The sequence below is a fragment of the Bos javanicus genome, chromosome 21, assembly GCF_032452875.1.
Source record: "Bos javanicus breed banteng chromosome 21, ARS-OSU_banteng_1.0, whole genome shotgun sequence".
Classification (NCBI taxonomy): domain Eukaryota; kingdom Metazoa; phylum Chordata; class Mammalia; order Artiodactyla; family Bovidae; genus Bos; species Bos javanicus.
Window position 1 is genome coordinate 67,930,329 of NC_083888.1, and position 14,789 is coordinate 67,945,117.

A 14,789-nucleotide genomic window follows, 5' to 3' on the forward strand; every position below is an offset into this window, starting at 1 on the left:
CCCCTTCCACTTCGATGTGTGACCTTGGGCAAGATTTTCCCCACGGCGGTCTCAGTTTCCCCGCTTGTAAAGTGATGAGTGGGTTGGTGTCTCCCAAGGAGACCCCAGTGTCCTGGGAGCGGAACGGCCAGGCGCGCGCGCGCGCGTATACCGGGTATCTCACCGCGGGCCCCCAGCGCCCCTCCCTGGGACTGAGACTCGCCTAACAGGTTGAGGGGCCTCGGAGCGGGTGGGGCCGCGCCGTGATGCGGGACCCCTTCCCCCACGCGCTGCGGAGCGAAAGCCTGAGCGGCGGGGGCGGAGGCGGGGGGGGGTCGCGCTCCCGGAGCCCCGCCCCTCCCCGCCCCGGAGTCCCCGGCCCCGCCCCGGCCCCGCCCTCGCCTCCGTGCGCGCCCGCCGCCGCCGCATCTGCGGAGCTCTGTTCTCCACTCGCCCGCGCCGCGAACTTCGGAGCCACCGGACGGGCCATGGGGGCATCTCTGGGCCGGATCACGTAGCCGCGGCGCCCCTGGAGAGCCGGGGTGGCCCCGAAGCGCCCGCCCAGCCCTCCCTGCGTCCGGGCCATGGGCAGCCGCGGCGGCCCCCTGTGCGCTGCGCAACCCGCGGTACGCGCTGAGGGCCCGAGAGGAAGGCGGGCGACTGCGGGCCTCCGGGCGGTGCGGGACCGATCTCGGGACCCCGAGGATGCTGGCGGGCGGGCGGGCGGGGGGCGCGCGGCGTCCCCTGGGGGCGGGGCCTGGAGCACCGCGCGGGTGGCGCCGGGCCTCCTGCTGGCTTGGGGGCAGCCCCATCAGGACTTCCTGGGATGGAAGAACGCGGTGGGCTGCAGGTCGGCGCCCAGCGCTCCTAACTTTTGTCGAGCGCGTCGCTCTCGGGCTGGGGCGCTCTGAGGTCTGGAGTTACCGGGCCTGGGTCCTTGGGGTGGCCCCGCCCAGCGGCTCAGCTCACTGTCCCCTTTCCCCCCCGCAGGTGGCCGAGGGCGGCCCGGCCCGCGAGCCTCTGAAGCTGCTGGAAGTGTCCCCCCGCAAGAGGCTGACCGCCGGGCCGGAGCAGGACCCATGCGGCAGCCGCCCTGCGCCCGAGGGCGCCGGGCCGGGCGCAGAGCAAGGCCACTCGGCCGGTGGAGGCGGATGGTGCCGTCACTGCCACACGAAGCTCGCCGAGCTCAAGCGACAGGCCTGGAAGCTGGTCAGCGGGCCTGGGACACCCCTCCGGGTAAGTGACTCTTCCTCGGGCCGGTCCCCAGGGCAGGGCCCATGCTGGAACTTGGGAGACTCGCGTGCTGGAGGCAGGCGCAAAGCTTCACCGTGGATTTTTGGCCAATCTCCTGCCTCCTCGGTTTCCGTCTGTAACACCCCTGGGGGGCTTCATCCTCAGAGGGTCCTACGGTCTGATTGGAGGGGGCTTGGGCCGGGTTCCCGCTGCAGACAGGCAGCTGGAACCGTCTGTGTGTGGGAGGGGGAGGGGAGAGAGGGAGGTGGCGAGGCCTCCACCCTGGGCGGGACAGCTCCTGCCCTGCCTGCAGAAGAGGTCACCCCGTGCGTTGTTGCCCTTGGGGCACCTGGGCCCCCAGCCAAGTGTCTGGAAACTGCACACCTGGGGCAGGAGGGCTTGGAAGGCCGGGGGTGGGCCCCCCGCTGTGAGGGGGGCCGACGCTGCTCCCTTCCTGCTTCATGGGTGAGAGCCGTGTGAGGGACACACTCTGGGCCGTTGCCACTGGAGGCCATGGTCAACCGAGTGCTCCCCCAGTCTCCGGTCCAGCTGCCAAGGTGTTTGCCAGGGGCCTGGGCCCTGCTGAGATCTGCAGCCAATGGGCTCGCCCTGGTCTTGGAAGGAACGGGGACCATTGTTCCAGGAACAATGCGCCCTGGAAGTTTCCACAGCCTGGGAAGGTGGGGGGGTGGGGGTCTCCAGAGGAAGCCCTTCCCGCCTGACCTGCAGCCTTTCTGAAAGCTGTCCTGGGAAGTAAGGCCGAATAATCCCCATTGAATCTAAATATAGTTCTCCAAGGAGGCCCTTCGGTCTTGGGCGAGACCCTGGCCTCCTGGAGTCCAACTGTGTTCCCTGTAGTGTGGGCGTGGGCAGGGGGCAGGAGGGGAACGTGAGTCTGGTGTGTGTCCGGGGCACCCTTTCTCGGTGGTCAGGGGAGGGAGGGGCCTGTGGCCTGGCCTGGGTTGGGGCTGGAACCTCCCACGTCTGCTGCTCTGAGCTGGGGGTACAGTCTAGCCAAGTTCTGTGCCCCGGATGGCCTGAGTTTGCTTAAGAACACACCACCTTCAGGCCCCAGGAGAGCATGTTTGCGGATATACGCTGGGGGCCTGTCAGAGCCACAGGGCCATCTTGCTCCCCCATTAGGGGCAGACGAGGCCATAGAGAGGAGGGGCTTTATTGACGGAGCCGGGCTTTGCCTGGTGGTGCTGGACGTGCGGCTGGTAGGTTGCAGGTGGGCAGCTGATCCTGGTGGCGAGAGCTCCAGGTCACACCAGTCGCTGGTGGACTCAGGGTCCCTCACCTGGGAGCCTCAGTGGTCTCTTCCTGCAGACGAGCTCATCAGGAAAGGCCCCAATCACCCGGAGTGCTCACTTCCACCTCCCGTGGCCTCTCTAAGTTTGAGTTTGGCGACAGGTACCCCTCAGTGCCAGCTGAGGGCTCACCCACTTCCCCAGCTGTCCCTGGCAGCCAGCAGACCGAGGTCCTAAGCTCGGTTCCTCTCTATGGCCCCCTCCTCCCCATTTCCTCCTTTGTCAGATGGGGGTAGCCTCCAGCGGCCTTTCTTGGGGTGCTGTTCAATCTGGGGGTGCTGTGCCCGGGGGAGGGAAGGCCCTGTTGTTCTCTGTTTCTCTGGAGGGTTTGCAGGTGGGCCCAAGGGGGCTGCAGGCTCTCCAGCGGAGCCTCCCGGGCCCAGCGACGGGCGGTTGGGTCTCGGCGGGTGTCCTTGTCCTGGGTGAACAGGCCTCTCCTGGCCTGCCCAGAGCTTCCCTTGGGGCAGCGGGGCAGGTGGTGCCTGGATGGCTGCATCCGCTTTCGGCGTGGGAGGGATGGCGGGCATCCCTGGGTGATGGCTGGGCGGCTGGAGGGCTGGGTGACCGGCTCTGGCTGAGCACCTGTGGGTCCTCCCAGGAGTCTGGCCCCAGGGTCCAGGGGCACTGAGCTCTGCTCAGAAGCTGAGGCGCTGGAATGCAGAGGTGGTTCCTAGAATTCTCCTGGGGGGCGCTTTCTTGCTTCTGGTCGTGAGGAGTTGAGCTTTGTGGGGACAGCGCTCAGCAGTTCACAGAGAGCTTTGTTGGCTGTCATCTCACCCAGTCTCACGCTCGGGGCATCTGGGGATGCCCAGGGCAGGAGGTGGCTTGCTGGGCTGCCGGGGCAGGGGGTCAGTGAGGGTGCAGCTGGGACCCCCACCTGGCCCAGAGGCCCTCGCCTCAGGGGTCCCTGCTGGGTCTCAGGTGTGGACAGAGGCTGATCTTTCCGCCAGCCCGCAGCCACCCCATCCTCTGCCCTCGGAATCCCGGCCAGGGCTTGACCCCTTGCTGGCTTCTCATACACCCTCCTGCCAGTAGACGGACCGCTCCCTGCTGTGGGACTTCGGGCAGGTTCCCTGAGAGCTCATGGCCTCAATTTCCCTCTCTGTACCGGGACCGATACTTTGGCCACCTGATGCAAAGACCTGACTCATTGGGAAAGACCCTGATGCTGGGAAAGATAGAAGGAGGGAGGAGAAGGCGGAGGCAGAAGATGAGATGGTTGGATGACATCACCGACTCAATGGACATGAGTTTGAGCAAGCTCCGGGAGATGGTGAGGGACAGGGAGGGCTGGCATGCTGCAGTCCATGGGGTTGCAAAGAGTCGGACACGACTGAGCGACTGAAGAACAGTGCCCAGGACCACCTTTACACCCCTTCCCCAGGTGTGAGGGGCCATATCTGGCATACGTGTGCCCGCATGCCTTGGCCCTGGCTGCTCTTCCTGGGATGTGGGCTCAGGGTCATTCTGTGTCCGGGTCTTTGGTGCCCACTGGAGGTGGGTGGCGGTTGAGGCCTGCCCAGCTGTTGGGTGCCCTGGGTGGAGAGCTCGCGTCTCCCTGGCTGCCTGTCCCCCCTTCTCCTCTGCGTGCCTCAGTTTCTCCATCTGGGCAGTGACAGTAACTGAGGTTCCCGTCCAGGGACCTCCTCCCCAGGGTGGATAGGACGTGTCTTCTGTCCCCTCTGAGCCTCAGTGCCCCTGAGGACACAGGGGAGGGAACACTCTCTGCCTGCCCAGGTTGGAGCCCACCCAGAGGCTGTCCCGCCTGAACCCAGACGGGAGGCGGGCCTGGCGGGAAGGGGCCAGGCTGGGGCCCCTGGGCCTCTACGGAGGCGCCTCTCCTCTCACAGGTCCCAGGCCTCGTTTCTGAGTGACCCCTGGGGCCCTGCAGGGCCCGGAGCCTGTGGTTTGGATTGGACTGTCCCGTGGTCTCCCTGGGCTGCTCCTCCCCAGTGCCCCCACCTCCCTGGGCACTGCTCTGTTCTCCCTGCCCCTGCCTCTGAGTGGCCTCTGCTGGGGGCTCCCAGCGCCCCCCGCCCTGCAACCAGGGCCCGAAGCTGGGCCTTCCTCCTCAGCCGCAGCCTCGTGCCCTCCAGCTTAGCACTGGCCGCTCTGTGTCCGGGTCAGAACCGAAGCCCCGTCCTCCCTGGCAAATTGGTCCCTGGGTTCCTGCAGACCACTTTCATCATCCCTGCTTCCCACCACCCCCCTTTCCTTCGCGTGGCCGCTGTGTGGTCTCTGCGGCCAGTGTCGCTTTCCCAGGCCGGGCGCTGTGTCAGAGCAGGCACGGGGCCGGGTCCCCCAGAGAAGTTTGCTGAATGACGGAGGGCCCCGACTGTCCCTCCCACGCCAGCTCGGTTCGCCTGGAGGGCTGCTGAGCTGGACTCTGGGCCCGGCCCCGCCCCGATGAGCGCCCCAGGGAGGACAGCAGGCCCCGGCTGCTGGGGGGGCAGGGCTCCTGCTGCCACCCAGATGCGCCATGCCGAGGGGACGACTCGGGAACCATGACTTCCATGTGTCAGTATCGGCGCTGAATGGATTATCGCCCCGATGGGGGAAAGGGATCAACCCTCCTTTCACGCTCGTGACTCTCTCACTCACCCGGGCAGGGGGGTTCTTGTCCTCCCCGGCCCTGTGAATTCCAGAACCACCGCCCAGCCCTGCGGGCCCAGCAGTGCTTCATGTTTTCCCCGAGCTGGACGTCGAGTCTGAAGGCTGCCAAAGAGGCTGTGGGCTCATCCCGTGCACGGCCCGGGGTGACGTGGCCAGGTTTCTAAGATTGGTGGCCGGGAGACCCTTCCACCTCTGTCCGGGAAGACCCATCCACCCTGGACAGCGTTCCATGCTGGCTTGGGGGTGGCGGGCCTCTGTGTGCCCTGTCCCCATGGCCCCAGCTGTGACCACGCTGGCGTCTGGTGGTGGGCTCCGGAGCGGGCCGGGGCTAGGCCGAGCTGATGCTGAGTGTCTGTGGTCAGATCCCTGGATCCGGCCCCCCGTACTGTCTGAAGCCTGCGGAGCCCCACCAGCTTCCAGGGGCTCCCCGGGGCGGGGCGCCTGCTGTCAGCAGCTGAACCGGGTGTTGGCAGGCCCCAGAGCAGCGGGGCGGTGCTCCCTGGGGGTGGCGGCCGGGCATCCTCCCAGCTGGCAAGGGCCTGGTGATTCAGCTGGGGAGGGCGCAGGCCGTGGGACCTGGAGGCTCCTGGCCACTCCGGGGCCCGAGCCTGGGCTGCCCCTGCTCCCTGGATGAATGGCAGTCTGGCTGGTGTTTCCTGCTGTCTCTGGGGGCTTCCTTGGGCCCCATGATGGAATGACGGGCTCCGTGTGTCCGTCCTGTGTCCTTGCTGGTCTGGGGTTAGGGGGTGAGGCCAGGCTGTGGGGGGAGGGACTGAGCTTTGGGTCATGAGCACCTGCCCTCTGAAGCAGGGATGGGGCTTCGGGGCTGGGGTCTGGTGAGGTGGCTTTGCGTCTTGCAGGAGGGAGCTTCCTGAGGAGAGTCCAGCTGCGGTCAGTGGTGGGGCAGCAGGGGAGTGTGTGGTGGTGACTCACTGCCCCTCTGCTGAGCCGGGGAGCCAGGGGTCAGCCCGGCCTCTCAGCTGCTCAGAGCCTCGCTGGGGGCTTGTGTTGGTCTGAGATGGGGATCGGGATGAGTGTATTCTTGCCCACAGAATTTCATGGACAGAGGGGCCAGGCAGGCTACAGTCCACAGGGTCACAAAGAGTGGGGCACGGCTTGGGGGCTGACACTGTCACTGGGGCCTCTTCAAGGCCCCATCAGATGTCCTGAAGGAATCTTGAATCTGGAAGTCAGAAGAGCTGGTTCTTGTCTTAAATGGTGAGCGAAATCTGGTTTTCTTTTTCCTTTGCCTGCCAGGAAGCTCACAGCAATGTCCTCTTCAGCTTCTGCCCGTCACGTGGGCCCTTTCTTACTTGTCTGTCAGAACCGGTCGCTCCTGCTTGTTCTAACATGAATGGTCATTAGCCACGTGGTTTTGCTTCCAATTCATGCCGAGTAGTTCCTGGAAGCCACTGCAGTTTGTGTGGAAGGAGAAGCAGGGTGTGAGTAAATAAACAGGATAGGAGCGGGGGGCCCGGCGTCCCTCAGGGGGTGCCGGCCCAGTGTCCCTCAGGTAGGAGCGGGCCCGGCGTCCCTCAGGTAGGAGCAGGCCTGGCAGATGCCCACCCGGTGTCCACTCATCTGTTCCCTGGGGCCGGGGACCTTGGGCGGTGGTGGTCAGGGCCAGGTGGGCTCCTGTCAAGCTTCTGGAAGCAGCCAGGCTGGGAGGCCTGGCCTCCGGGAGCTGCCCCCGGCGTCCACCCCAGAGCCCTGACCTCCGTGGTTCCCCTTCCTGCTGGGTGGACGCGGGGCTGACGAGACACTTTCCTGGTCTGTGGTGTGGCTGCTCCCGGGCAGGCCCTCCCCGTCTGGGGACAGCGTCCTTGGCCGAGTAGCCCTCTGGCCCCTCCGGGTGAGGGGGCGATTTTGCTTCTGGTCTTGTGCCCGAGGGATCGTGTGGACTGGGGGGTTCCTGGCCCTTTGGGGGCTCCCTGGCCTCATCTGGTCTGGTCCCTGCCCTGGGTAGCTTCCCTGGCTTCAGCCGTGGGGGCTGGACTGGCCCAGGGATGGTGGACTTAGAGTCCTCCACGGCACAGTGCCCGCTGCCCAGCACCTGCCGCGCCCGCCTCGGGAGGGGGCTGTCCCGGCCCTGCCATGCCCACTCCCCTCTGACCCCACGTGATGGGTGCGGGCCTGCGCTGTTTCTGGGTGGAGCCTGCCAGGCCGGGGGCCTGCCCCAGGCCTGCTCCTTCCTAACGGTCCCGTCCTAGGCGCCCTGGCCCTGTTCGCCCCCCACGGCCTCAGTGCAAGGCCACCCCCAACTTTGCCTCCTGGAACCCTCCCGCCAGCCCCACATGCCTGGCCTTTTCGAAACCAAGCCAAGGGACTGTCCGGAAGCCCTCTCAGCTTGACCCGCTCGGTGGCTGCCCTTGACCCAGACACAGACCCCCCGGTCTCCTCCCTGGGGCCCCTGTCCTTGGCCCCGTCCCTTCTCGTGTGGCCCACCCTCTAGGTCTCAGGTCTGCTTCCCAAGCTGTGTGGCCTGGCCTCAGGGTCTCAGTGTCTCTGAGCCTCCGTCTGTAAAGCAGCCACGGGTAGGGTGGTTCCCAGGTGGTGGTGCCTGGGAGGCTAGTCATCCTGGAGCCCCGAGGGCACTCTCCAGCCAGGGCAGGTGGCCCATGGGAGGCCCAGGCTGCTGGGTGTCAATGTGATGCCAGTCGTCCTGCCGGGCACCTGTCCTCCCTGCTAGGTGGCTGGTGGGAAGGGTCGGGTGCCCAGCCATGGCTCTCAGACCCCCCAAGTGGTGTTGTGGGGCCTGGGCCGTGGCTGGGCTTGTGGGGGGGGCGGCACACCCCATCCTGGGTGGGTCTGGGCAGCCCGTGGAGGTGCTCTATTGCCTGGTGGTCCAGATGAGGAGACTGACGTCCATCGCAGTGCCGGAGCCCAGGGTGGATGGTTGGACTGAAGGCCGTGTCCAGCTGTGCTCCAGGCACCCTGCCCACTGTGCCCCCGCCCCCAACAGCCGGGGTCCTGACGGAGCTGCTTCTCCGTCACCCTTGCCCATCTGGACCCTCCTGCCCGTCTGGCCTCTTGCCCCCGGGGCACCCGCCGGGTGGAGGATAGGGAGGCCATTGAGGGGAGGAGGTCTCAATGAGCTAGTGTGTACCCCGAGCTGCCCAGCTGGCCGGCGCCTGGCACAGGGCCTTGGGGATGGGTGCCGGGCAGTGCTGGGTGGGCCAGGCTGTGCCCGCCCTGGCTCCCCTCCAGCGCCAACTCAGGGCCTCAGAACTGCAGGCTTGCAGGTCGGGGTGGCAAAGGGAGGCTCAGGTCTCCCCTGGGCCTCAGCGGGTGGCAGGGCCCTGGGCTGGGGGCGGGCCCCTGGTGAGGCACCCCGCGGTGGGAGGACCCGGGATGGCTGAGGCAGGTGGCTGGAAAGCTGAGCCCCCGACCCCAGCCCAGCCCACCCGGCTGCTCGGGACCTGGGCACGCCCTCGACAGCAGCACCGGGGGCCTGGGATCCCGGGACCTGGGCACGTCCTCGACAGCAGCACCGGGGTCTGGGATCCCGGGACCTGGGCGCGCCCTCGACAGCAGCACCGGGGCCTGGGATCCCTTCCTGGACCTGTTGTCAACTCGGGAAACGGGGGCCGCACGGGGTCACGGCCCAGCTGCTTTGTTTGCGGAGGGAAGGGGGGTGGGCAGGAGGGGCCTGTGGCCGACGGGCTGTGCCCGGTGCCCGCTCGCGGAGCCTGACCAAGCGGCGGCCTCAGGCGCTCATCCAGACCCGGCCTCTGGGCCCTGGGCCTTCTGGTTGCCCCGCCAGTGGGGGCTGGGCCCCCTTTTAAAACCCAGCGTGATGGGGGCTCAACAGGGTGGTCTCACAGCCCTGAGTCCTGGGGCTTTTCTGACCTGATCCCCCACCCCTTCCCGTGGGGCGCTCATGGGGGCGGGGGGGCAGTTGCTGGTCACTCCCATCCACCTTCTGGGTGGGCCTGGCCGGCCTGGGCGGGGGCAGCCCGTCCTGGCAGTTGTGGTGGGGCAGCGTGAGCACCCCCTGAGGCTCCCTCACAGGAGAGAATGGAAGGATTACTTAAAGCAGCTTGGAGACCCTGGAAACAAGATGAAGGATGGAGAGGCATCATTTTTAAGTGGAGGGAACTCCCCGAAAGCCAGGCAGCGTGCAAGGGTGGGTTATACTATGCTAAATTGAATCAAATGAAGAAAAACATTTTCCACATCCAAGTAAAGTATCTGTTTAATTAGACCATAAGGAGGAAATTAACAGTAATATTTTGTGGTGGGGTAATTACTGTCTTTCTGAAGGCGCGGGGCTCCTGAGGGGAGGGGTGGGTGCCTTGGCTGGGCCTTTCAGGGTGGGGGGTGTTAAAATTGTGCAACTTGAGGCTGTGACCCCTCGAGGGCCTGGGCGCAGGGTGCTGCCCTGAGCTGCCCCAGGGCTAGGGGAGGAGACCAGGCCCAGGAGGGTGGGCCGCCCCTCCCGCCCGCCCCCAGCTCCCGCTTTGCTGGGCTCTGCTGGGACAGGGGTGTGGCTGAGGATGAGGGAGGGCTTTTGTCTCTCTGGGGGCTGCCCAGGGTCAGCACCTCGCCTTCCTGTGTCCCGGAGGCCCATCTTGGGAGTGGCCAGTGCCAGCCCCCAGGAGAAGCCCCCTCTTGGAGTCCCCAAGCCCCAGGCCAGGGTTCTGGGGGCAGGGGGTCTGCTCTAGGTCGGTCCCGCCCGAGGCTCGCTGGTCCGCAGGGGTGGTCTCCAGGGGTGGGCTGTGGGTCCGAGTGAGCGGAAGGCAGTGACTGTCCCAGGATGCTCAGCAGCCCAGCTTCCGCCCGAGCCGCCCACTGGCACCCATGGTGGCCCAGCCCACGCTGCCTGGCCTCGGTGAAGGGCTCAGGGCCCCCTGCTCTCTGTGTGGTCATCCCAGATGGGCCTCTCCTCCTTGCTGGTGTCGCGTGTGTTACAGGGCTTGGAGCGGTGGGCCTGCCCCACACTGGGAGTCCCCCGAGGACTGGGGGGCTCAGTGGGCCCTATGCAGTGATGGTGGTGAGGGTCTCCTAGGGGAGTGGGCTTGGCTGCTGGTGCTGGAAGAGGGGCTTGGCCCCTCACGGGGGCTTTGGCCACGGGATGGGGCCTGAGTAAGTTGCGGCCGGCCCTCCTGGGAATTCCGGGGAGACCATCTGTGGTCTGGGGGGTTTCCACAAGCGCAGAAGCCCCTGCAGTTGGCTTGCCAAGCCAGCCTAACGTGGAGGGGGCACCAGGGTGTGCTCCCTGGGGGCCGGGCTCCCCAAGGCAGGCAGAGGCCCTAGAACAATGGGCGGCTGGGCCTGGGGCAGGCGGGGCGGGGCCGCCTTTCAAGTCGGGTTAATGGCTGTAGCAGGCGGCCCTCCCTTCCTCTCGCCAGCCCACCATTAGCCGCCTCCCGCTGAGTGGAAAAACCAGAGTCATCAGAGTCAGGTCTGGAAAAAACGGGCAGGGGGGTGGTGGGGGGACAGTGACAGCCGCGGCCTGTCTGAGCCCCGTGTGGCTTGGGGATGGGGCGTCTGGCTTCCATCTGTGGCCCATGGACAACCTGAGTGAAGTCCCCGAAGCGTTTCCGGGGCCCCACGGGGGAGCTGGGGGGCGGGGGTGTCTGTTAATTGGGACCAGGCCCGTCAGGCACTTCAGAGGCTCTGGGGCCCGCCAGCCCCAGCCAGAGCAAAGCCAGGCCTTCCGGAACGGCCTGTGGATCAGGCAGCTGGCGAGGCCGGCCTGGCCAGGTCAGCCCTCCTGCGACCTGGTCCTGGTGGGGGGGTGGGGGAGCGTTCTAAGGGGACAGCTCTGCGGCCCAGCCTGCAGGGAGTGTGGGCGGCACAGGCTCAGCTCGTTTCGTCGAGCTTTTTGGATACAGCGTTTTTGCACAAACCTGTGGCCACCCTGCGTTGAGGAAGTCTATCTGCGCAGCTTTCCTGACGACTTTGTTTTCTAATTCACGTTGGTTTTCAGTCTTGGATTGTTTTTTTAGACTCGATGCTGTTGCACACCGAAGAACCTGCGGTAGAGTGTGAACATAAAGCTTGTGAAATTGGGAAACTAAAAAAGTCACCTGATTCAATTTATTTCAGTCCTCACTCTATCACAGTGATGTGGACCGAACCGGAACTATTTCTGAGTCTACCTGTTCTGGGGACACAGAGGAGGGCGATCGCCAGCTAATGCTGGACCAGAGACTGTCCCCTCGTGGCGAGGCCACCTGACCTCAGCTGTCACCCCCATGAAGCCCTCCCAGGGGTCTGTGGACACTGGTCTGGCCGGTCGCAGGTCAGGCTCGGGGGGTCCCAGCTGGGGTGACTGAGGCACCCCCGTTTGCACGGTGCCATCGGCCTTTGCATCCGAGGGTTTGAGGAGGTCATAGCCCCTTTTGTGGCCAACCGGGCAGCCGGACTGCAGCCAGAGCCTGTATGATCAGGGACGGGGAGGCCCCCGTTCTGCAGACTGGGGGTGACAGGGAGGGCTGTCAGGTGACAGGGAGGAGCTGCCGGAGTGGAGACCCTGGCCCGCGTGTGGGTTTGCAATGTCAGCTGGTGGTGGGAACGTCCTGGGTGGTCACGGAGGGAGTGTCCCGACCCTGCGCGTGGTTGGGGCTCGTCCCTGGGGAAGGACACCAATGCTGAGGGGCTGGCCCCGGTGCAGATGCTGAGCCCTGTGGGACTGCCCCCGGGAAGGGGCTGAGGCAGAGCCCGGTGGGCTCTGGAGGCGCTGGGCCTGGGCCCCGGGAGTGGGACTCTTACTAGCTTCCCTCCAGTGAGGCTCCTTCTGAGAACTGGCTCCCTCCTCCTCGTATTTTTTCTTCCAGAGATGTCACCTCCTGCAGGAATCCCTCCCTGACCCTCCAGGCTAGGTGAGGGCCTCCGCTGGGCTCCCCAGCTCCTGTTCTTGGGCTCCTGATACTAGGCTTGCAGTTACGGGGAGACCCAGGTGTCCCCTTCGGTGCAGGGCAGGGGGCGGGCGGGCTGCAGGGGCCACGTCCACACCTGTGGTGAAGCGTGGCGGCCGTCTCGTCGGCCTCCTGCCAGCCATGCCCAGCCTCGGTCCTCCTGTGGGCCTGGAATTGCCCACTCGGTCCTGTAGACCAGGGCCAGAGAAGGCGCAAAGGCAGGAGAGGCGTCCAACCCCACAGTCCCACGTCCATGGGCTTCGGAATAGGTTTGCTTCCAGCTGGGGCCCTGGCACTGGCTGCCCCCAGCCTGCTGTGGCCGCCCCGCTTCTGCCAGCCCTCTGGCTGCTGCTTAGGCACGCGGCCTTGGCTGTTGGAGGTGGATCGTCTGGGATCCTCTGGATGCCTCGTTAGCCAAAAGTGGGACGGTCATGACCAGGGAGGAGGTGGGCAGCTGTCACGGGCACTGAGGGCGTCTCGAGCCCCGATGATTGCTTTCTGGTGGGTTTGGAGGACAGCGCTACTCGAGGCTTATCAGCCAGTTGTGGACGCTGCGGCGGCTGCTGTGGACCTGAGCACTGGGTGATGGGTCCTGGCGGCCGGACCCTGACTGCCTCCGTCTCTTGTTCCCCCAAGGACCCCTGCCTCTCGGCTCTGCTTCTGGACAAGCTGCCCGCGTGTCGCCCGGAGGCTGAGCGCCGCTGTGATGTCTGTGCCACACACCTGACCCAGCTCACGCAGGAGGCCCTGCAGCTGCTTCAGGCGCCCACCAGCCGTGAGGACCCCAACGCCCCGCACGGAGGCCCCAGCCTCACGCCCCCCGGCCCCAGCACAGTCCCCAGCCCGAGGGATGGACCGGCGCTGGCGGGCCCTGCGGGGAGGCAGTCGGGCCGGGCGGGGCCCGACAGGAGGAAGGGGCTGGCCTGGCCGTCCGGGCCCAGCGTCCAGGTGTCGGTGGCACCCGCCGGCCTGGGCGGGGCCCTGAGCACGGTCACCATCCAGGCCCAGCAGTGCCTGGAGGGCATGTGGAGCGTCTCCAGGGTCAACAGCTTCCTGCCACCAACGTGCCTGGTGAGTGCCCTGCGTCCGGTGGGCTGGGGGCCCCCGGGACACCGGGCAGGGCTGGACTCCACTGGGCTGAGTGCCCAGGTGCGAATGGGGGCCCCTCGGTGTGGTTTCCGTGAGGGCAGGGGGGCTGTGCGTGTTGGTGGAGGCCCCAGACCTTCCCACGGCGCACATCAGGTGTGCGGGCAAGGTCACGTGGGCAGGGCCCGCTCCCACCCCCTGGAGGCTCGCTCCTGCCCCGCGCAGCGCACCTCCGAGGTGGTCGGTCACTCTGAGACCCCCTGTGGCACCGGGGCTTGGTGGAAGGGCCTGCAGGCTCCTGGGAGGAGGTCAGGCCGCCATCTAGCATCTCCCCTGGTCCCGCCCCGTCCAGGCCTCTGCTGCTTGGAGCACAGGCGTCCCTGGGGTCACACCTGCCTCGTGGACAGGCGCCAGAACTGAGAGAGTCAGGGGGGCTGACCCGGGGCCTGGCCTCCTCTTTTTCCCCGGCGTCCTCTGACCCTGGGATGCTCCCCTGCCCCCGCCCTCCAGGGCTCCCCACCTAGGGCCGCCCAATTGTCACCCACAGCCATGGAATGGCCTCGTGGAACCAGCTCTGGGCACCAGGGGGACTGCGTGTGCTCAGGGGGGGCCCCAAGGTCTGAGGAGACCCCAGCTCTGGAGGGTGGAGCTGGGTCCTCAGCCCCGTGGGTCACAGGGCTTTGCTGGTGGGGGTCTCTCCCCAGTGTCTCCAGGACCCCCAGTTTCCCATCTAGGAGGAGGGGTTACCAGGATGGGGGGCGGGCAGGAGAGGATGGGTTGCAGGACAGGGATGCTGGGGGGTTGGTTTGGATTTGGTGGTACACGGGGCCAGCTGAGGGCCGGGAGGGCCTTTCCCCAGAGGGCTCCTTGCTTCATAATGGGGTGGGGGTGCCTCAGCTGCACGGCTACTCAGCTGGGGGCTGAGACCCAGGGCCCAGCAGACCCTTGTAAAACGGACAAAGTAGGACGAGCTCTCCCAGTGGAGGGCAGGGTCCATGCGGGGGCCTGGAGGCCTCATCAGGAGACAGCGCTAAGGGTGGTCTGGCCCCACACGGGTGTCTGTGGCTGTGTCTCTGCCCCGCCCCGTGGAGCCCTGGGGACAGGAGGTCAGATCCGAAGTGGCCGGGGAAACTTCCCAGTTGCCCGAGTGGGCTGCACCATCTTGCCAGTGGGTGTCTCTGAAATAGCATCAGGCAGACACCTCCTGGGGTCCGTATGTCCCCCGAGGGGCTGTGGAGGGTGGAGGCCCTGGAAAGGCCCCCAACTCTTGGGACCAAATCCCACACAGCCCCCGCTGCAGGGCAGACCCCGGCCGGCCCCACCTCTGGGCTGGCTGGCCCCTCTGAAGGCGCTGAGCTGTGCTGACCAGACATTGCCGCCTTCCCTGTGGCCTTTGACAAGATCCTGCCGGAGCTGGGAGCGGGCCCCTGGGCACTCACTGCTGGGGCCAGTCTGTCTGAGGCTGCCCTGTCCTGGGGCCTGGCCCTTGGTAGCTGGGGGCACAGGGGGCTTCCAGGAAGAGCTTCTGGTTCTGAGCTAGCCTTTGGCTGGTGTGACAGTGCACCCTGGATGTGGCCTCGCTGTGCCTGACTCCTCCATTTGCTGAGGCCTGGGCCCAGACCAGGGAGAGGGAGGCAGCCTCTCTGTGCTGTCCCGTGGTGTCTGCTGGCCGAGAGCGGGGCTGCCCGGGAGGAGTGTGCCGCGA

At 66.5% G+C, this 14,789-nt stretch overlaps 1 protein-coding gene across 1 annotated transcript in view; it reads left to right on the forward strand.

Annotated features, from left to right (window-relative positions):
* Positions 1-377: 377 nt before the first annotated feature.
* Positions 378-14,789, forward strand: part of KIF26A (kinesin family member 26A) — a 39,134-nt gene continuing 24,722 nt past the window's right edge. The window contains exons 1-3 of the mRNA XM_061395522.1: positions 378-605; positions 970-1,215; positions 12,635-13,069. Of these exons, the coding sequence (XP_061251506.1) occupies positions 564-605; positions 970-1,215; positions 12,635-13,069 (723 nt within the window). The 5' untranslated portion in view covers positions 378-563. The remainder of the gene's footprint in view (positions 606-969; positions 1,216-12,634; positions 13,070-14,789) is intronic.